The sequence below is a fragment of the Colletotrichum graminicola genome (genome assembly GCF_000149035.1).
Source record: "Colletotrichum graminicola M1.001 genomic scaffold supercont1.50, whole genome shotgun sequence".
Taxonomy (NCBI): Eukaryota; Fungi; Ascomycota; class Sordariomycetes; order Glomerellales; family Glomerellaceae; genus Colletotrichum; species Colletotrichum graminicola.
The window spans coordinates 188592-209093 of NW_007361054.1; the positions used below are offsets into that span (position 1 = coordinate 188592).

Consider the following 20502-nt stretch of genomic DNA (forward strand, 5'->3'; position numbering starts at 1 on the left):
TTGTTGTTTCCCCCATTCCTAATGCGGCCTATAGTTACTGAATCTCGTTTCACGAACGGTCCCTTTCTGCTATAAGAAATACCGTTAACTACGGAGGAATGCTCGGATGACGATCGTTATTCATTCTACAAAGCATCAGCACCAGTGACCTGGCGCTGGGTTCTGCCAAGCTGCTCTCAATGACCCACAGCCCGGGTAAATACATAGTAATAGGTATGTCGACAACGGAAACCTTTCGCCCGAGACCTTGAGTCCAAGACATCCATCCCACTCGGTTTAGTCGGTGACCCAAAGCAGGAACCAACTCATTAACAGCATGTATCTGTTTCAGATGCACAGTGCAATGGGCAACTCTCCTTACTTAGGACTCAAAAGTTTGGTGCAGCTGTCGAAACCCAGAGTATAGTCCCTTGATGATTAGTGATATAAACAATGACTTAGACAGGCCGAGTATTGTTATCAGGCAGCTAGAAGACATGCATTTGGAACCCCGTTCGGGTTCGGCCTGTTCCGTGTACTAGTTTGGTTTGCGTCTACGGATCCTGGTTAGATTTCCGCCAAAAGCCGCGGCACTTCAACAGTATGCAATAATGAAGCCAAAGGCCTGCTTCAGCCGCCCAGATTGCTACCGTGGGCCCACAGTTCATGCTGTCATACTGTCTCGAACTCCGGCGCTAAACGCCCTAGCTAGCCGCCAACTTAAGCTAGGAGAGAACAACTGACAGGGCTGTCTCCCGAAGCAACATCTCGGAAGTCACCGCGAAACCAAGCGTGTTCTTCTCAACATTACCTCGAGCATAGCAGTGTCGATCATTGGATTTTCGCTGAGACATGAAATCAGCTGGAGTTTGTTTTACATGCCCCACTACCAAGAATCCGACAGGGAGAGACGGTCAAGGGATTTCCTATCTAGGATTCAACATTCATGAGCTAAAGCATGTCTTGTCTTAGATCACGGGTGTTTCTGACCTTAGCTAGGTAATCTGATTTTCATAACAGCCGTGACTGACGGCTATGCTATAGGCAATGTTCCGTTTATACAGTGCGTAATTGAGCGGGTTCTTTCGAATATTGGGTGAAAAGAAGTAAATATTGTCGCTAAACGAAGCCGGGTGTTCGCTGATCATTTCTGGTCTGGGACCTTGACACATCTAGGCTAGGCAAGTGGAAAGAAGAATTGACATGTGGTCTTCTACGTCGTTTCGATGGGAATGCTTTGGTAACTTGGCAGATACGTGAGAGAACAGATATCGACACTAATCGTGTCGAGTGTCATACTACGAAGACCAGAACTCACTATCGAGAATCAAGTATAAGAATCATCTCGTCTCCCGTCCATATCAACATGATCTTCACAGCAACATTCGCCTTCTTCTCACCTTTCCAACCTAATTTTACAATACAAATCTCTAGTTTCTCGCACTCTTATACAAAACCAGCAACATGCAGTTCACTATGCTTAAGTACGCAGTCGTTGCACTGGCCACTCATGGCAGCGGCGTACTTTCTCAGTTGACGCCTGCGAATGTTGTAACCAACCTCAACACGCTCACCGCTAAATCCCGGGCCCTCCAAGCACCTGCCAAGGACATCACCCTCGTCAACGGCCCTTTGATCCTTATTGGTCAGGGTCCTTTCCCGGTAAGAGAGTTCCGCACGCCTTGATCGTACTCGACCTCCCCACTGAGCTAGTCGATATTAAGGCTATAACTAAACCATTTAATAAATACAGGCAATTATTCAGGGATTTACCGACATCGTCAGTACCACGACTAATGCCATTACGTCGATGCAGGGCATGGCTCCCGTTTCTGCTGGTGCCGATTCTGACAGTATCTTCAATGCGTTCCGCGATTTCGTCCGCGTACACCAAGCGCTTCTCAACATTCTCATTGGCAAAGCTGGCTTGCTTAACACTGTCCCTTTTGCTGGACAGCCGATTGCAGCTGTCCTGAGGCAAGTCGAGGCTGTCGTAGATGTACGTTCAACCAAAACCCTAGCTTCCAAGCGTAGTATGTATGGAATAATCGATTTAACCCCGCTCATTAGACGGTAGCCTTCACTCTTATCGACATGGTGCAGAGCAGAGCAGCCGACCTCACAGCTGAGGCCAATAGCCTCGATCAAAGCCTTGACACGGCGATCAAGAGCTACCAAGGTGTCACCCAGGGTGCTGTTTGAGCAGCCAGAACACAAAATCTGAATTAGCAAGTCAAACCTGTCAATTCAGGTCTTGGACCAGATACCATCCATTTGAACTTCGGTTGAGAAGTTCGAACAACTAGGAATAGTCATAGGTTGCCGGCATAGGAAGTTATGAGGAAGGCTGTGGGCTTATACTTCGAACATCTGCTTTTCGTTTACAAATAGTTTAAGCTCGATCATCCGATTCAACATGCGGAATAAAATGCTCTTTTTGAAAATTTGAACTTGTGTTTACAAACTCTACATTTATGGCAGCCAGTGAATATCATTAATCACCAAACAGCACAACGCTGAGGCTGGATATCTAACTACGCAGCATATTGATGATGGAACGCAGTATTTCACAATACATGCCTGTAAACACAAAGATTAAGCGATTCACTCAAACAGGTCTCGGTTGCTATGCTAGATTAGAAATCCCAATGGAAATGTGACATTTTAATAAGCCGAGTTCTACTGTGCAGCCTCGGGGATATACATGTACAACTAGGCTTGAAGGAAGTGTATAATAATGATAGAGTTAGGTAGTTAGTCCATGTTCCCATCCCCGCCTTCATCTACCCGCACATATCCTTACATACTCTCCTATCTACAAGCCCACACCGGATGTATCTATGGTTATCAGACTAACCACGTGGGTCATGTTTTCCATTGAAGTAATCTCAATTGGGCCAACTATTCACACGCATCCGGTTATTTAAAGCAAGTTTCTTGTGATGACGAAATTAGTCCACAGTTGTCATTGCTACAACTGCACTTAGGTACCGTCACGACATTTCTCAAAGCAATTCCATGCATTAGCTAATGAATCGATGCTTCAAGAGCCTCTCCCTCGATATCCCTAGTCCAAAGGCGCACCTTTCGTAGGTGTAATCCCCTAACAGATTACTCCCATTCACCTTAGTTTTGCACAATGTGTGGCTGACTTAAGTGTCACTAAATGCCAGTAGGCTTTTATATCCAGAAGCAGCCGATCCATTTGACGACATGGCTCGGCTAGAACCTAGTGTCGAACTTTTGAACGGGGAACCAGATAGCTTTGGACTTAGCCAAACTTCACAGGGGCTGAGTCAGGAAGGAGAGCGACCCATGCAACAGATTTGAACCTGTCTCTCGACCTGTGATCGTCTTCTCACCAGTCCATTGTTATTTCCCCATTGAGAACCGAAGGGGCGTAAGGTACGCACCTCCAGTATTAGGAGCCTGCGAGCTTCATTCGCAGATGGCGGCGGACTTCCCCATGGCACAGGAAAAGATGGCGCAGGCCGGGCCCACAAGTCCGACATCTCCTCTAAATGCTGGGATGCCGCTCCTTTTGATACTAGTTACCCGGATATGCTCGAGTCTATTGGTTACTCCTACTATTTTATCCACTACATAACCAGATCGATATCCAGTGCGAGTCAAACATCTCTTTTCCAATGCTGATCAACAACGCAGCTGAAGACGAACATTCATCCACTCTCCACCTCCACCGCCCATTTGTTCTCCAACCGTACTTCCGCCATGGTAAACACCATCTATGCAGTCACAGGAGGCAACAAAGGCATAGGGCTAGGCCTTGTAAAAGCCTTGCTGGCTAGACCATTTACGACAGTCATTGCTTCTGTCCGCAACAAAGAAGCAGCTGCCTCATTCGAATCCGCCATTGGGAATGTCCAAAAAGGCGACAGCAGCGAGGTCCACATCATGCTTCTCGATTTCACCAAAGCTCCAACCCCGTCTTCTGTTCGCGAGGCTTTTGACCAGGCAACGTCCAGCACGATTGACCGCGTCGACGTCTTGGTCAGCAATGCTGCTGCAGGCTGCCCGCCTTCGCCGGTGGCATCCCTCAGCGCCGAAGACCTCAGAAGCCTTTTCGAGGTCAACACTATCTCGCCCTTGATGGTGTTTCAAGGTCTTTGGCCACTGATGAACACGCCACGAGCAACCGGAGAGATCGGGCCCAAGTTTATCGCCATCTCGTCAATAATGGGGTCTATCGAATTCTTCCAACCCGTCCCTAGTGGCGCGTATGGTCCAAGCAAAGCTGCACTCGATTGGTTTGTGAAGGGGTTACATGTGCAGAACGAGAACCTGATTAGCGTGGCTGTCGACCCAGGCTTCGTCCGGACTGCACTGGGCGAATATGCGGCCAGGCAGTGGAACGTTGATGTTGAGCACCTGATTGACGTTGAGACCTCTGTCAGTGGAGTGCTTCAGGCTATTGACGGGGCGAGTCGTGAGACCACGTCAGGAAAGTTGGTGCGCGTTCCAGACAAAATTTGGGCTTGGTAGATGTGATTCAGCAAGCACGGTTTTAGTGTCTTCAAGCTACGCAAACGCAAGACGGGCAAAGTCATGGGGAGTGCAGCCTTGGCAAGCAAATTTCTCCCGCATGTCCTGGAAATTATCCAATCAATGTTCCTTGCCAGATACTTTGCCCCCACTGAGCAAAGAGACTCTGCCGGTCCAAAGGTATGCCATCGGTTGTCCTGTCAGCGGACTTGAGTGGTTTTGGAAGCTGAGCTGACTTGAGCTTGCATTCAATAGTGTAATGAGACCCCGGTATTCCAATGCCCAGCATGAAGAACGCTAGGCAGAACGTCGAGCTCGCCCAATCATAGCTTCAACGGAAAGTTTTGACCCCTTCATCATACTGAACTAACAGATCTGACATAAGAAGACATGTGCAGAAACTTGACTAGCCGAAGAAGATGACGTGAGATCTATACAAGTTGTTGCACCTATCACAAAGCAATTGTGGATTTGTGGCATAAAGTTAACCGAGCGAGAAACGTTATAATCAATGGAAGGATTACCGAGATGTGAAAGCCTATGTCTCCTGCTACCATCGCATCACTGATTTTCTCCCTCTGGCGAGCAGCACTAATAAGCCGAGACATCTGAAAGAATGCCTGTCGACTTTACCCTTAGTTCCACCGAAGCGCAGATTCGCAAGACTGCGGCTGAATTTGCCCAACATGTACTCAGACTTGCACGAGCTGAGTATGCAGTGTATTCGGAACAGCACAAGCGATTTCAAGCTACTCAGTCGGTCTACAGCACAGCAGTAGCAGGCGGAATGATCAAGGGGCAGATTTCCAAAAGCCTCGGTGGTGCCAGTGGGTCACTGATTGAGGCTGCCATTTTGGTTGAAGAGTGCTGTAAGAAATTCCCAGACTTTTGACCTATTCCGACTCGGATAGGAAACAAATGAAATAGTAAACAAACAGCCGAGCTATAGTATAGAGCAGCGAATCTACTTAATAGAGCTGCCTTTGGAGCAACATATCCACCGAACTAAACATTGACACTATCTCTAACAGATGCGGTGGAACCGAGCGCTTCTCTTACCATCTTTGCGACGGGCTTAGGATTGACACCTCTGAACCTGACGCAAAAGCCAGAACATGGCCAGTTTCTGGAGCCCTTTTTGACCGGTCAAGGGGCGCCGCTTGCTTCCTTGGTATTCAGCGAGCCAGGTGGAGTAGCTAATTATCTAGAAAAAGGCGCAGCCGGACTCAACACCACGGCTTACCGCGAGGGGGACGAGTGGATCATCAACGGGGAGAAGATATGGGCGACAAACAGCGCAGGCTGGGATTCCAAGGGCGCCGATTTAGCCTGCGTAGTCTGCCGCGACGTATCTGTCACGCCTCATCCGGACGCGAACCCTGAAGACAGCGTTATGATCATTCTGGTCACCTCCGCGGATCTTGAACGCAGCGGCGATGGGAGCTTCCAAGTCCTGCGCCATGTTTCCACACCCGGACACACCTCTACTTCCGGGCCGCATATCAAATATCGAAATGTCCGCGTCCCCGCGAAGAATGTTCTCTGTGCGCCGGGGGAAGGTGCAGCGATCGCCTCAGGCTCGTTCGATTGCAGCGCCGTACTTGTCGGTGCCATGGCAGTTGGTTTAATGCGTGCAGCTTTCGATGCTGCCCTCTCTTTCGCCAAACATGACTGCCGCGGAGGCAAGGTTCCCCTGCTGGAGCGGCAGGCTGTTGCCGACCTTCTCTCCGGTATCAAAATGCAGACGGAGGCGTGCCGAGCATTGACATGGAAAGCCGCTCACGCCTTGGAAAACGGGCCGGGCGATTACAGAGCAAGACGTGAGCTAGCACTGGCGGCTAAGGTCTATTGCAGCGATGCCGCCGTCAAAGCTGTTACTGATGCTATCAACGCAGTTGGAGTGTAAGCTTACCATTGCCTGCTTCTCATCGTGATAACGGCCACAGCCGTACGACTGACACGAACTCGCAGATCCGCCTATGATACCGAGCAGCCCTTTTCGGAGCTCCTCAACAACGCAATGGTTCTTCCAATTTTCGACGGGGGAAACGTGGGAATCCGACGACGACACATGCAGCAGCTGATGCTCGCCCCATATTATGACGCTTGGGCATCGACATATGGCCCCAGCCTAGGCCGATGACAAGATTTGTGTATATACTATTGCCATATCCGGTTTACTGAGTCAGAGAGTGTCTGAGAAATTAGCTGCGGAATCTGGGTTTATTGACAATAGAAACGTCTAATACCAGTTAAGTTGCAAGTTGGTTTAATGGACATGGGCGCAATGTTAGCAATGGGTATATGGGCCATTCTGTGGCTGCATTTGAAATAGCACTAGTTAGCTGTTGTTGTCGCAAGTGAACATGGATTCAAGTGTGTCTTAAGTATTTTAGTGCGTTAAATTTATTCTTTCACCTCCGTCGTTCAAAGTATATGGAACCATACGATGTTTCGCAGCCACCGCCCCTAAGGCTTCGATCAGATAGTCCTACCAGGGGTTCTTCGATCGGGTCTTGGTCGTGTCGCCAAGCTGCCAAGAGATCATGTCGTGATACCCATGTTTGAGAGGATAGTCCAGAGGCATGGGCTTCGCTGATGGACCAACCAATGCGTCAAAGGCGCGGTTGAGCATCTTGCCAGCTCGACCCTTGGCGAATTGGTACCCGTCGTAAACCAATCCTTTCAAACTCCATCTCTTGGACTGACCAGAGCTCGACGCCGTCTTTGCCGCCTTCTCGTCAATCTTATGTCTCTGAACCATTTTGTGGTTGATGTCGATGAAAAGACGTTCCCACATGCCGATTCGCTCCTCTCGGAGGGTCTTCTTTTCATTTCCGGCATCTTTGGTCCAGACCCAGTGGTTCTTGGCTTGGTCAAGGAGGCAGAGGTCCTTCTCGAAGGGCATTTGATGGACAACCAGCGTGTGGTCTTTGTGATATTGGGTGTCCAATGCATGACCCCCATGGACCGAGGAGACTTTTCCACTCAAAGTCTCATAGGTAGAGGCAACCGGGCCTCTTGGGTACTGGTCTCCGAGCTCAAGAGGCTCAGTAGTCTTCTCGAGTGTGTATCCATTCTTTGTCAAAGCCGCGCATTCCCACTCACCCTCGTCATTGAGGCCCAATCCTTTGTAGAGGTACCTAATACGCACTGAGGGGTGTATGAACTCATTTGGATCCGTAATCAAGGTCTTTTTGTCGTCCTCCTTGTAGTTTCCGGGCGTCCTGGTGCCAAGAACGGTGTTCTCACCCTTGAGTCTCTGCCATGGGTACCAGATCGCGTTGTATGCCTGGTCTGGGATGGATGTAGTAGCATCAGGATTCGTGATCTGCCCTAAACCCCACTCACGCGGTTTGACGCCGGGCTCAAGCGTGTAAAAAAGACGCTTCATCTCCGGGGTGCTGAACTCAACGCCAATCGATGTGAGCTGATCAGCCATCCCTGCATCGTCCTCTGGTCAGCATGCAACTGATAACACCTGTCTCGGTTGGGAGGAAGACACATACAGGCCATGGCAATTGATGCGATTTGCTGGTCAGGAAAGCCCCCACCAACGTTGCTGTGGCTGCCGGGGAACCAAACTTGTCGAAGCTGAGTTGTAGTATTGTCTTTCATTCCCCACAGGGTCGGTTTGAACGCCGTCCGCCACTCGTCCAGAGCAAGTGCATGGAAAGCGTGGTCAACTTTTGGATGGACATCAAGACTTGCGAATCGAAGCTGATGAGTGTCAGTATACCTGACTCCTACAAGATGACGTAGCATGAACAGGGTGTGGAGACAGAATTCATACCTCATCCGCGCTGCGATCTTTGCGAATCTTCTCCCACGGCATCTTCGGCCAGCCGAGACTTCCAACCGTGTCCCATACACCTAATTGCCGTGAGTCTGTCAGTTGATACAACCCGAATGAATCAATATCCCGTGCCCGGTTTTACTGACCTACTGCTTTGACCCTGACCTCTGTGGGGACAAACTCATTGACCATCCGGCCGCCTTCTTTCCGTGACTTTCTTTCGCACAAGATCATCTCATGCTGGTAGTTTGGTCAGAGGCAAATTCATAGTTGAAGGACGAGAAGAAAAGCCAGAAGGACACGGGGCGGAATGTTTTACCTCGACAAGTCCCTTCCTGTAAATCTGTGCCATATCCCGAAGCCTTGTTTGACCGTTGCTTCCTTTACATTCCAACATGGATTTGAAGATTTCTCGCTTGCTCTCGTCAAGCGCTTTTTCCAAGGCTGCGTTGCTGCGTCTTGCTGGGCCCGCCTTGAATATCTCAAGACGCTCGAAATTGGAGAAAGTGAAACCCACAAGGTGATCATCCTTGTTGAACTTCTTGCCTGGCTTCCAGTTGGCGAAGTTCTGGTAGTCATGGAAAATTGCCCCGAATTGTGACAGTCCCACACGGTTCAGGAGCCCAATGTTGCACACAAGCCCCGAGACTGAACGAGCAGTGAAAGCACCCCTGGAGAAGCCAAGAATGACAATTTCGTCTCCGGGGTTATAGTTGTCGCAAATGAAGCGATAGGTGTCCGCAATATCCTAAACAGGAGTTCCTTGTCAAAATTGTGCACTTGCGAGAGAACCATCGTGTCGTGATGAAGGACGGGCTTACTTGGACTACGCCCTTCCCCAAGACGCCTCCAAGGTACTGTCCAACTTTGGAAGAGTCTGTGCCCGCTCCTCGTGTGTAGTACACGATTTGTGGCATGCCGGTACAGCATTTACGAGCGATTGCAGCCGAAATACGAGCGACATTAGTTGGAATGCCCCCCATCTTGTTACTATTGAAATGCAGCTTAGTATTTCAACCGTGCAAGCAAGCTCTTGGACCTTACGAATTGTTCCATGTTCCATCGCAGCAAGCAATGATTCGTTTGTTATTCGTCGTCTTGTTCGCTCGGTGGGCACAGTCTGCGAATTTCTGCGTACTACCGGTTTGAGAATCAGGTAGTTGCATTTGCGATACCCAGGTTGGGCCGTCTGTCGATGCGTTGGCCATGGTATGAAGTCTTTCAAAAGTTGACATTGACAGGACAGAAATGAAAGATTCGATGCCCAAGGGATGGCCGTTTTAAAGAGATGCCCATCCGAAGTACGAATAAGAAAAATGTTCTGGCCTGTGATTCTGCCAAGGGATCCACCCGTATCTAAACTATCGTCTGATCGCTTGATACAAGGGTTCCCTAAAAGGAATGACGCGGAGTCTGGGCTGAATGATCGTCATTGACGGATTTCGCTATGTCTTGAATGTTTGTAGGGATTTGTTGAGAAGAGATCTCCAATGCAGAGTAGTCTGTAACTACGCATACCAGAGTTGGAAGTTATAGGCGGGATCTCCACAATATATACTTTCACAGCTCGTCCAAGGGGAGCTTCTGGTGAGAATTTTGTCTTACATGGCAATCTCACAGTCATTTCTAAACTGGCCAGCAGTACAAAAAAATCCCGATTCCAGAGTGTTGAACTAGATTTCGATGATACTTGAGCGTCGGCTGGTCGCTACAGATTACATTGACACTTTTCGGTTGTTGACCCTACGAACCGATGAAGCAGAATTACGATAAGGGTCGGAAGGTTGAATCTGGTTTGGGAATTTTTAACCAATTATGAATGGAAAGCCACAACTACAGCGCGGCGTAAGTGGCGTCGCAGATCCCGTATAACCGAGACACCAGGGATGGTCTCAAGGGGGGCTGATAACGCACTGAGATTATGCTCATCGAGATCGAGCTAAGTGGGAATTCAGGATCATTCAGTGTGCCTACGTGTCTACTTCTCAATTAAGATAATTTTGCAGTGCCCTTGAGTTAGCTACTTCAACGGAACATCATCGTATGGCTTCCACAACGACTTCGAACAGCTGTTCTCATCTGGCAACTTGGCACAAAATGATGGCCGGCATTCTACCCGCGCTCGGGCGTCGAGCTGAGGACACTAGTACTAACCGAAGCAGTCGGAGCGGCCCGCGTTGTGGGGCCGAGGGAGGAATACGTCGGAGCCACCGACTCGGCAGTTGCTTTCTACCCTTCTTACTGGCTCAGCAGGCTAGAATTTCAGTAGTGAGGGCGTCGCCGAAAGCCACTAAGAATGAAGGACTCGTTTATCGGGGTTGATTTCTTGCTATGGTCGGTTTCCGAGCTGAGTCAATCCCTCTCGGTTCCGCAATGCCTCATATAAGGGCACATGTAGCCCTTATTCTCCGCTAGTGTACGTGCTCACATGAACGTTTCCGAGCCAGTCCCGTAAAAAGAAGCAGCCGAATACACCTGCGTGAGTGTTTTCCCGCGATTCACGTTATAAAAGCCTGGCTATATACTGCCGCTTGCTGGTTGTCAGTCGCAAAGGGTTGTTATCCATCACCCGTCAGCCCACTCATATCACAGGCACGCCAGTCTACTCCAGCATGTTGGGTGCTATCAAATAGCACCTTCGCCATTTGATCCTTGGCCGTGCAATTGTGTCTTCTGAGGTATAGTAGTCGCATCCATTAGCCCGAGGTCAACATGCAGGTCGGGTTATCCAGCCTCGGACCCTCACATGCGGGGAAGGTTGTGCCACATAAACACGTCGATGATTGGTACGCATATACTGCCGGAGAACAACCAGAGGAACCAACAACGTCAGCCGGCCACATCGGACGAAGAAGGAAGAAAAACCAATGATTCCTTTACAATATCGACTGACTGAAAACCATCCGTGCTTTTCACCGTACAGCATTCAACGCCGGAACGTCATCCGGCCTGGGCAGCATCTGATGACCGCATATCTGCCCTATCGGCTGTCGGTAGTCGGGTTGTAGTACCTCCAGGTCGCACTAATATATTATTAAATTCAATTGCTTATAGCAAGATGAAGATAACTGTCAAAAGGATGATCGAGGAACATCATGCACAGTATTCGACCAGTGTCCAATATGACCCTGGATATCCCGACCATGCAGTTGGATGTCAGCTTCCCCGCTCACCTGTCTACCGAGTCACACGGCGTCGGTGTGCTTGTGCTTGCATGAGTATAAGCAGACAGCTTCCCAGGTCCACCATGCCCGGAACTTGGTTCCATGCCCGGTCATTCAAGTTGTCCGGCATCCTCGAGTCGCTGAAACGTTGGAACAACCCACGTACTCCAGGGATTGGTCCAGTCGGCGTGTAGCGTGTGGGGCCTACATTTGCCTGTTTTATCTTTCCCCGCATTGTCGAGGTCCATCAGTTACGATTTTGCGGGGTTCAACCCGAAACCCAGATGCGATCCAGTCAGCATATTAGGTACTGGAGTTGAACCAAGTTCTTGATGGGAACATTTCCCTCTCCACGAGAGACAGCACAAACCAATTTGACGCCTTCTAACACTGTTTTTTTGTTGAGATTAAGGCACACAACTCTTAAACATGTTTTTGAGTCTCGGTCGAGGCAAGAGCCTTCAGTTTGGCGTAACGATATGCTGTCTGATTGCATTTGTGCTGTTTGGCTATGATCAAGGCGTAACTCCCTTCCCCTCATAAAAGAATTCGTCATGATGAATCCAACTAACATGCTAGTAGGTCTTTGGAGGTATCCTCCAGATGGAAGACTGGCTGAACCAATTCGATCATCCGTCTGACTCAGAAACTGGTATCATTGTGTCGTGTTACAACTTGGGATGCCTCTTCGGTTGCGTTCGTAAGACGATTTCCACTTCCAACTCACAAGGCTGGCATTCGCGCTAATGCCTCGGAACCCCAGTGAACTTCGCCTTTGGCGAGAAGCTCGGCCGTCGAAAGACGATCTGGACCGCCATGGCGCTCGTGATTGTTGGTGCCACGCTGCAAGCAACGGCATACACTGTCCCTCACCTAGTAATTGGACGTATCGTCACGGGCTTCGGCACTGGTATGAAGACCTCAACTGTTCCGATGTAAGTTAAAATCCACCTCTCATATCCCCAACAAAGTGCTCACAAATTTCTTCGTAGGTATCAGTCTGAACTGTGTGATCGAAAGTACCGGGGCCGACTGGTGTCTGCCGAGACACTTTTCGTGGGCGTCGGAATCGTTTTCGCATACTGGTTCGATTTCGGCATGTCATACGTCGGCGGCCCTATTGCGTGGCGGCTTCCCCTAGCCTTTCAAATTGTCTTCGCGCTCGTCGTCATTGTGTTGGTTTTTGCCCTGCCGGAATCCCCTCGATGGCTATTCAAGCACGGCCGCGAGCAGGAGGCAGTTCATGTTCTCTGTGACGTCTTCGACAAAGAACCTACCGACGAGTACATCCGAGCAGAAGTCCTCGCAATACACCATGCCATCGAGCTAGACGCTATAGAGGACAAATCGTCCTCTTGGATCAGCATCTTCAGGAACGACCGCCTTAAAACCGGCCATCGTGTTCTTCTGGCATGGGGTGCACAGTTTATGAACCAAATAGGAGGCATCAACCTGGTTGTTTACTACATCCCATCAGTGCTGGTGCAGAATGTCGGTATGACAGCCCACCTGGCCCAGATCATCGGGGGTTGCGTGCAGATGATGTTCATGTTCGGCTCCATACTGCCAGCTCTTGCGTTGGATCGAATGGGCCGCCGCAAAACTATGATGTGGGGAAGTGCTGGGCTTGGCTTCTGCATGTTCATGATTTCGGTGCTCTTATCTCGAGTCGGGCTCGCAAACGGTCAAGTTTGCGCTTCGGCTTCGGTAGCATTTTTCTTTCTGTAAGTGGCCGCTCGCAAGCCTCTCTCGGCTGAGGACTGACCGTGAACAAAGGTATAATCTGATTTTCGGAATGGGTATGAACTGCGTTCCGTGGGTCGTCGTCCCCGAGATCCTCCCGCTCCACGCTCGAACTCGCGGGACGGCTGTTGGTATAAGTTCCAATTGGCTGTGGAACTTTTTCGTCGTCATGATCACCCCAGTCATTATCAACCGTCTCCAATGGAAGGCGTATCTGATTTTCATGGTCACCAACTTCGTCTTTGTTCCCGTAATTTACTATTTCTACCCAGAAACCAGCAACTTCGGATTAGAGGAAATTGACGAATTCTTCACATCTGGTCGCAACCCGGTCAAGGTCGCAAAGGAGATGACCAAGGCCATGAGAATCAGTGGCGTTAGGCCTGAGAAAGATTTGAATAAGACGTCGACCTCAGAGGAGAAGGCAAAAGTAGATGTGGAGCACAACTAAATGGGTGTGCAGATTTAAAGAAGGATGCATAGGCGTCACATCATCTTTTTCGTAGCAGAGGAGAAAGTAGATGTTTGTCGCTTGCTGCGTGAGGGTTTGGTCACATAACATAAGCTTCATCTAACAAGCCAGGTACACAGAGCGCCTGTAGTTATTACACCAAATGGCACGCGAGCCGTCCATAACCACATGGTTAATCTGATTGCACGCTTCGCGCTGTCTCGTTTTTTTGATCTGCTGCGGGGCTTTTTAATGTTTAGGCAGCGGTCTTGATCTGTGTAGTTTGTTTTCTGCTGCGATACTGAGACTTAGAATAGTTTTCTGGCCTCCGGCGATTTTGTGGTGAGCCCGGATGGACACGGACTTTTCTGGATGGAAAATACCGGAGAAGCACTTCCGATACAGCACCGGCTCAAGGATAACCCAATCAAAAATAACGGAGCGTCCCATTTTGGCTTGAAGTTGAAAGCCCATGTGGGTCGATGCCGATTGATTGATAATTCAGTCTGGGTTACGTGAGCAACCTGCCGTCGAAGGAACTGGAGTCAAGAGCCAACGAAGAATCGCCAACGGCCTTGAGGATCAGCGGCATGTCTTCGGACTCGGCCCAATCTCGAATGTCCGCCCGAGTCCGAATGATCTTGGGTTCGCAAGTGGTTTAGGAGTTGCAAATGATACCGCATACCTGTTGGCCTCCGGGTACGCCTCGAATAGATGTGGAGCGGAGGAGTAGGTCAACGAGAAAGACGGCTCATGGTCGAGAGATGCATAAGTAACAGCTAATTCCAATGCCACTTCCGAAAGGCTTCAAGACAAAAAGCAGGCAAAACATTCAAAGTGAATCACCTTATCTCAGAAACAACCTACGCACATTAACCCACCATGCAGGAGACCGTTCTGGTGTTTGGTGCCTCTGGCAACATTGGTGTGTCTGCCATTATTGCCGCCTTGCGTTCCAACCGCCAGGTCATTGCTGTCGTCCGCGACAAGGCCAACGCAGAGAAGATCTACAAATACGCAGGCACCAGTGACGGAATCACGATTGCGCAGGCTGATCCCACGTCGGAGGACTCTCTTCAACACCTTGTCGATCAAGTCCGTGCCGGAAAGCTACCCAGCTTCCAGCATGTATGGGCGTCGTGTAAGTAGATTCCCTGCGCCTCCTCTTCTGGATTTTCAAAGCGACTATTCCGCCCCGTGGATTAGGCTGATTCGGGTTTTAGCTGGAGGCATCTACTGGGACACGCCAATTCTCGAACTTGAGGCCGCTGCGTTACGCGAAGTTTTGAAAGTCAATTTTGAAGCATATGTCTGTGAGTAACTGGAACAATATTACCTCGTATTCTGCGGTAGGAAGAAGATTCAGGCAGCTGACCACATACCCTAACAGACGCATACCGCGCCACCATCCCGTATCTCCTCGAACAGGGCTTTGAAAACAGCACCTGGACTGTTTGTACCGGCTCTCAGGGCGATCTCGGGGAGCGTGTGGCCCCAGCCGTGACGCAAGGTGCTCTATTCAGCTTCGCAATTGCCGCCGCCCGCCAGACTGAGAATACAAATGTCCGCTTCAACGAGGTCTACCTTGCCTATCGCGTCCAGGTCGAAGTCGAAGGGGGTTACCAGAACTGGAATGGCTTTCATATCACAACCTCCGAAAGCTTCTCGCCATTATACGAGAAGCTTTTGGGCCGGACTGACATCAAGGGCAACCGGGTTAATGCCAAGAGCCCAGAGGATGTCGTCAACTTGTCTACAGTGAGACTATTTTGAGAACACCTGGGTGTTTGATGGCTTTGTAGTCGCATAATCACCGAATGGAGAAGAATTGATTCGTGGCAGAGAACATAGCTTAGCATGAGCATTGAATACATGATATATGTTGGAAAAGTTGTCGATGATAACGTTATTATCCCAGGATTCTGTAGCATATTCGTCAGCAGTGATGCGATGTGGGCTCCTCAATTGATTTCAGAGGCGTTGGTTGCGGGGAACCAGCCCATAACGTTATCAAGAATAAGCTACGGTCTGAGAAGCAAGCGATTCCAGTAATCACGACCTAAATTATAAAGCATGGAGAGCACGACACAAGGAGTGTCCAGTTGATGCCGTATAGTCAGTGTGTTCTATCTCCGCAGCGAACATGCATCCGATCAAGAAAGTCGCTATCCTTGGGGTAAGTCAAAGTCTCGGCTGCTGAATAGCACAGCGATCTCGCTAATGAGCCATCCAGGGTACCGGTGCTTTGGGAGAAGCCCTTGTACCAGCTTTGCTGAAAGCCGGTTTCGAGGTTACATGCGTCAGCCGCCCCGGTAGCAAAGCCGCAGTCTTTCCTGGTGTGGTTGTCAAAACGGCCGATTACACGGATGTCGCAGCACTCACAGAGGCATTCAGTAACCACGACGCCGTCGTCGAAGCCTTCAACCCCGCTGGAGCAACTCATCAGGCCCGTATTCTGAAAGCTATCCTCGCCGCGGGGGTAAGACACATCACCACGCCTGATTTCAGCGGCAACACGTTCCATCCCAACGCGAAAGACATCTTCATCTTCAACCCGAAGCTGGCAGCTCAGCAGGAGCTTGAACGTGTAGTTGCCGAGTCTGACGGGAAGCTGACCTGGACGGCCATCGTGACCGGTCCTTGGTACGACTGGACCATTGAGAAGGGCATATTCTGGATCAACAAGGCGAATCGCACCATCACGCGTTACGGCTCGGGCGATCAGAAGTGCAGCATGAGTCGGCACGCTCTCAACGGCGAGGCACTTGTCGCTGTTTTGAGCGACCACGAGAACTATCGCAACCGACCGGCCTATTTCGCCAGTCACACCGTATCGACCAACCAGCTTATTTCCACGGTCCATAAACTGGGGTTTACGGGTTGGGAAGTACTCGATGTGCCTTTCGACGGATTTGAGAGTAGGGCTCGCGCCATATGGCAAAAGGATACCGAGATGGGTGTTGAGGACAGGCTGAACTCAAAAGCTTATGCGGCTCTTTCTACCGTCGCCCTGTTGGACGAGGATAACCGCTATGGATCCGACTTTGGAGACAAAGTCGAGCCTGGGTGGGGTGAAAGTGAAGTGGCGCTTATGGACAACTTGAAGAAATCGCTTAGCTGAAGGTCTTTAAACAGCCTCTAGGCTGAAATCGATGGTAGATTTTACAACTTTTTATGGAAGTTCATGATTGGTCCATGTTTCTGGGGAGACAACGATTATGGTTGATGCGTTGAATTCAGGGCGTAGTATGACTATTGAGAAGCAACGAAACACAGCCGAGTCCCTCCTTACCAACCAACTCTCAACCGAGATCTCTATATACAACACCCTTTTCATCCTCAACACACGAGGCTCAGAAAACATTCCCCCTGGCTCTTATGCCTTGGCTATATAATCCAAACATCCGCTTAGTTGGCAATGACAGAAAGCACGGTGAAAGGAGCACCCTGGCAAGCGTTTTGAACAGTGGTCGTGAACGACGCGCCCTGACAGTCGGTGCCCTGGAAGGCCCTCAAGGTCAGGCCCTTGTTGCTGTCGTAGGTGAGGGAGTTGCCGGCGTTGAAGTTCTGGCACTTCTTGTTACCGGCCTCGCCAAAGTTCTTGTACTGCCCGGTGACGCAGTTGGTAATGGAGAAAGCGCTCGCGGTAGAGGCCAGGGCGGCGGTCGCGGCGAAGACGGAGGTAAAGGTGGTCTTCATTTTGGCGGGGGTGAGGTCAGCTGTCGAAGAGCGTCAGTTTTTCCTTTTATTCGTCAAAAGGGAAAAGGGAAAAGAAAAGAAATGGCAGATATACTTGAAGATATGAGTAGTGGGTTGTATGAGTCCTGTGAAAGAGAGCTGATGGCAGTGTTGTATCTGTGTGATGATTGTGTGTGAGATGGACTAAACATTCATCTTGTAGAGAGGCATGAGGACTGATTTTTATACTGTTCAAGTTACAATGGCGGCCACCTATTCTCCCATGAAAGCTACTGAGACCTCGGTGAAGTCATTCCGAAGGATTTCTAAACCACTGAAAGGATTCTATGGACCCCGACAGGATGAATCATGTTGATGATCTCTGCTTGAATGGTTGCTCTGAGTGGGGTCCGGCTTCGTAGCTATCTTTGGATGTACGCGCTTTGCTGTTTCTTCCTTGTACTAGTGTAAGGGAGGACAGTTGTGATGCCCATACTGTCTACAGTCCTCCCTTGATGCATTCTGCCAAGAATGAATAGGTTTATGAGTGCAACACTAACTTTCGCACTCAACTGGAAGCATCCGCGGCATACCCAAGCAAATATTAGATCTACCGTCTGTAGCCCAGTAACGTTTAGTCATTGTGTGTATGTTTAGGAGCTCGCATAGATTCGAATTGGTTCTGTCGTCTACCGGTGGATGCCGCTCCACTCAGAGGAAGCTGTTACCGAGAAGATATCGCCGAGTTGCTAATTTGACAGACGCCCACTCCACAGGGACATCTCCGAGAGGCAATGATCGTAGTAAAATTGCGGAACTGAACGCCGTAGAGTCTGTCCTGTTTGTGCTGCCACAACGCAAATTACATTCTCAGCCAACGCAAAGCAGAGAGTGGCCCGGACGACATTCGGGTGGAGGATTACCTACCAAGATTGGGCCGTGTGTTACCCGCAAAAGTTGAAGGCTGACGCATGCGCTGTCGATGCCAGCTAGAACACAATGGTTCCACCAAGTAGATCCTTAGCTCCGCACAAGTGGCGAAGGGTAATACACATCTGGCTCTGCATGCCCAACCAAGGAGCATGGTGACCTTACAGTGGCTGGGCGAGAAAGTTCATAAAGTCGACATCGGAATCACCACGGGAACATACTGAGGGATCTACGTTGCCAAGGTTACAAAGTACATCATAATCAGCTGCATGATCCTTACTTGTGATCAAGCCTTCGTAGTACAGACGACGTGGCTTTCGCCACCTAAAATTTCGATAACTAGAGGCAACGAGCGCCCAAGCGGCGCCGAACAATGAACTAACCGAGCATCCTGCCAGGCTACAGTCTAACATCATGGGGGAACCGTCGAGTTGAAACGTTCGGCCGGGCCATATTATCCATTGGCCTATTGAATCGATCCAGGAGCTGCGGTTGACAGCATTCGTATGATCCCTGACGCAAGAATGCCATGTATGGCAAAGCGATTCTTGCTTCTTTTCATACTCGATAGAAATGCGGAACACCAAGGTACGACTGGGAAGAAAGCATTGCAAGGTGTGGGCAGAATCTATAGAATTGGTTCCTTAGGGTGAGTTTTTGAGTCCTCGTGAACACAATCGCATAGACAGAAAAAAAGGAATAATCATAAGCATTACCCCTAAGGTGGGAGATCATCCCAATTCCAAAAAGTTGTTGTTTCCTGTCCTCTCTGAGAACTTCCAACTCCACGTTTGTCCGTTCCTTTGACAAAATATATCGGAGAAATGCTGCCTGGGGGAGAGAACTCCAACCTCTAGGACAATGGTATCGACCACGTGCGATGAAGGATATCTTCAAGAGACTCTGAGCCCTTTTTATCCAACTTGAACCCTCGTCAGTAGTTTCACCCAGCTGGAAAGCCAAGACCTGACGACAAGACAGCCTAGCCGTGATGGACACCGACATGGACAGTCTTAGGATGCTGGACTGCCAATCACCCGCAGGAAAGGCAGCCATTGCCGCCGTTGACGAAAGGATTTGCTTGCCGATGTGGCAGCCTGGAATTGTCCTCAGGACCTAGGTTGCCCTGATGAGAGCGTGGTACTACCTGTTGGCTACTCCCGGGCAAATGATGGATGCGGCGAAATCTTGATTTACTAGACTCCAGGACAAGCGTCTAGCCACTTGGCAGTGACAAGAGATTGGGACACCGAGAAGAACTGATGAGATTTACCAATGCGGCAGTGTGAGTGAGATGTGGATCCGCGAGGCTCATCTGAGCCAGAGAGTCCATGAACCAACTGTTTGGGGCAAGGCAAATATGATGCTGAGAATCTTTCGGCTAGCTCCCATGCCGCCGGCCCTAAAGCGAGATTCCATGTTGGGCAAACGTCGAGTCGAATCGTGTCGTCAATATTCTCGTAGCGGTTGGCCAAGAAAGGCTCCTGGCCAAGGAGACGGGCATATGAGGTACTCGGACGGCGCTGGCGCTGGTAGAGACAAGACGCATCGATGCAAGAGCGCACGGCTGAAGAAGCAGGCTTTGGCAGCCCTGGTCTGCGGATAAGAAACACGGGCTTCGGAGGGGGGACGTGATTCGCCAACGGAGAATGTACAAATCGGCTTGGTGATTGCTTGGGCTTCTTGATGGAGGTGGCAGCCATTACCGGGGTGACGGTACGTGGCTCACAGGGACAATTCGGTGATCCCGTAGAGGGACTGGTCAGGGTCATCCCAAGTGTAGGCCCGGGTAGGCGCAGTAACGGCAATGCAGGCAGGGCATAGCTCGTGGGAAAAGTTGTCAGTCAGCCTTTCGTGGTTAACGCGAGGAAGAGGGCGGTCGATTGACCGGATAGGGAGGAAACCGGGGATGTAGCTGGATCGGGAAAATATTATGAGAGGTTTCTGGTGTGTTAGTATGGGTCGAGAGACGAATAAGGCGGAGCTCAGCAAACGGGAAAAAGGAGCCTCAACGAGGGTGTGGTCAGAGTCTGGTGGCGTTGACATTCGACGGTTGGGTTCGAGCAGGTGGAGCGAAACTAGAGGGAAGCATCAGAGTTCTTGGCCGCTTGGCCGCTTGGCGGAGGCAGCACGATTTATAGGAACTCGAACCATTGGGAGAACGAAGGCGTCGGCGACTCGATTGCGATGTCGAGACAGAAAGACGTCCGGGGAGATGCGGCGGGAAGAATCCATCCCACACATCCACACGAAGGGGC

At 50.1% G+C, this 20502-nt stretch overlaps 8 protein-coding genes across 8 annotated transcripts; 6 read left to right on the top strand and 2 right to left on the bottom strand.

The window, feature by feature from the left end:
- Positions 1 to 1443: 1443 nt before the first annotated feature.
- GLRG_09602 (uncharacterized protein) lies at positions 1444 to 2181 on the top strand (the record flags this gene model as incomplete). Its single annotated transcript, XM_008100287.1, has 3 exons — positions 1444 to 1641; positions 1733 to 1978; positions 2050 to 2181. The coding sequence occupies 3 exons, from the start codon at positions 1444 to 1446 to the stop codon at positions 2179 to 2181; spliced, it is 576 nt and encodes a 191-aa protein (XP_008098478.1).
- Positions 2182 to 3711: 1530 nt separating this feature from the next.
- Positions 3712 to 4482, top strand: GLRG_09603 (short chain dehydrogenase; the record flags this gene model as incomplete). The annotated part of the gene is made up of 1 exon (XM_008100288.1): positions 3712 to 4482. The coding sequence occupies one exon, from the start codon at positions 3712 to 3714 to the stop codon at positions 4480 to 4482; it is 771 nt and encodes a 256-aa protein (XP_008098479.1).
- Positions 4483 to 5098: 616 nt separating this feature from the next.
- GLRG_09604 (acyl-CoA dehydrogenase domain-containing protein) lies at positions 5099 to 6625 on the top strand (the record flags this gene model as incomplete). Its single annotated transcript, XM_008100289.1, has 3 exons — positions 5099 to 5351; positions 5514 to 6384; positions 6454 to 6625. The coding sequence occupies 3 exons, from the start codon at positions 5099 to 5101 to the stop codon at positions 6623 to 6625; spliced, it is 1296 nt and encodes a 431-aa protein (XP_008098480.1).
- A 348-nt stretch (positions 6626 to 6973) lies between these two features.
- Positions 6974 to 9486, bottom strand: GLRG_09605 (uncharacterized protein; the record flags this gene model as incomplete). The annotated part of the gene is made up of 7 exons (XM_008100290.1): positions 6974 to 7926; positions 7992 to 8202; positions 8276 to 8355; positions 8425 to 8518; positions 8598 to 9026; positions 9100 to 9268; positions 9323 to 9486. 7 exons carry the CDS (start codon positions 9484 to 9486, stop codon positions 6974 to 6976), a joined length of 2100 nt encoding a protein of 699 aa, XP_008098481.1.
- A 2385-nt stretch (positions 9487 to 11871) lies between these two features.
- Positions 11872 to 13636, top strand: GLRG_09606 (uncharacterized protein; the record flags this gene model as incomplete). Its single annotated transcript, XM_008100291.1, has 5 exons — positions 11872 to 11964; positions 12025 to 12142; positions 12206 to 12377; positions 12435 to 13166; positions 13219 to 13636. The coding sequence occupies 5 exons, from the start codon at positions 11872 to 11874 to the stop codon at positions 13634 to 13636; spliced, it is 1533 nt and encodes a 510-aa protein (XP_008098482.1).
- Positions 13637 to 14518: 882 nt separating this feature from the next.
- GLRG_09607 (uncharacterized protein) lies at positions 14519 to 15409 on the top strand (the record flags this gene model as incomplete). The annotated part of the gene is made up of 3 exons (XM_008100292.1): positions 14519 to 14777; positions 14860 to 14949; positions 15027 to 15409. 3 exons carry the CDS (start codon positions 14519 to 14521, stop codon positions 15407 to 15409), a joined length of 732 nt encoding a protein of 243 aa, XP_008098483.1.
- Positions 15410 to 15779: 370 nt separating this feature from the next.
- GLRG_09608 (uncharacterized protein) lies at positions 15780 to 16757 on the top strand (the record flags this gene model as incomplete). The annotated part of the gene is made up of 2 exons (XM_008100293.1): positions 15780 to 15812; positions 15870 to 16757. The coding sequence occupies 2 exons, from the start codon at positions 15780 to 15782 to the stop codon at positions 16755 to 16757; spliced, it is 921 nt and encodes a 306-aa protein (XP_008098484.1).
- A 287-nt stretch (positions 16758 to 17044) lies between these two features.
- Positions 17045 to 17335, bottom strand: GLRG_09609 (uncharacterized protein; the record flags this gene model as incomplete). The annotated part of the gene is made up of 1 exon (XM_008100294.1): positions 17045 to 17335. The coding sequence occupies one exon, from the start codon at positions 17333 to 17335 to the stop codon at positions 17045 to 17047; it is 291 nt and encodes a 96-aa protein (XP_008098485.1).
- Between the last annotated feature and the right edge of the window lie 3167 nt (positions 17336 to 20502).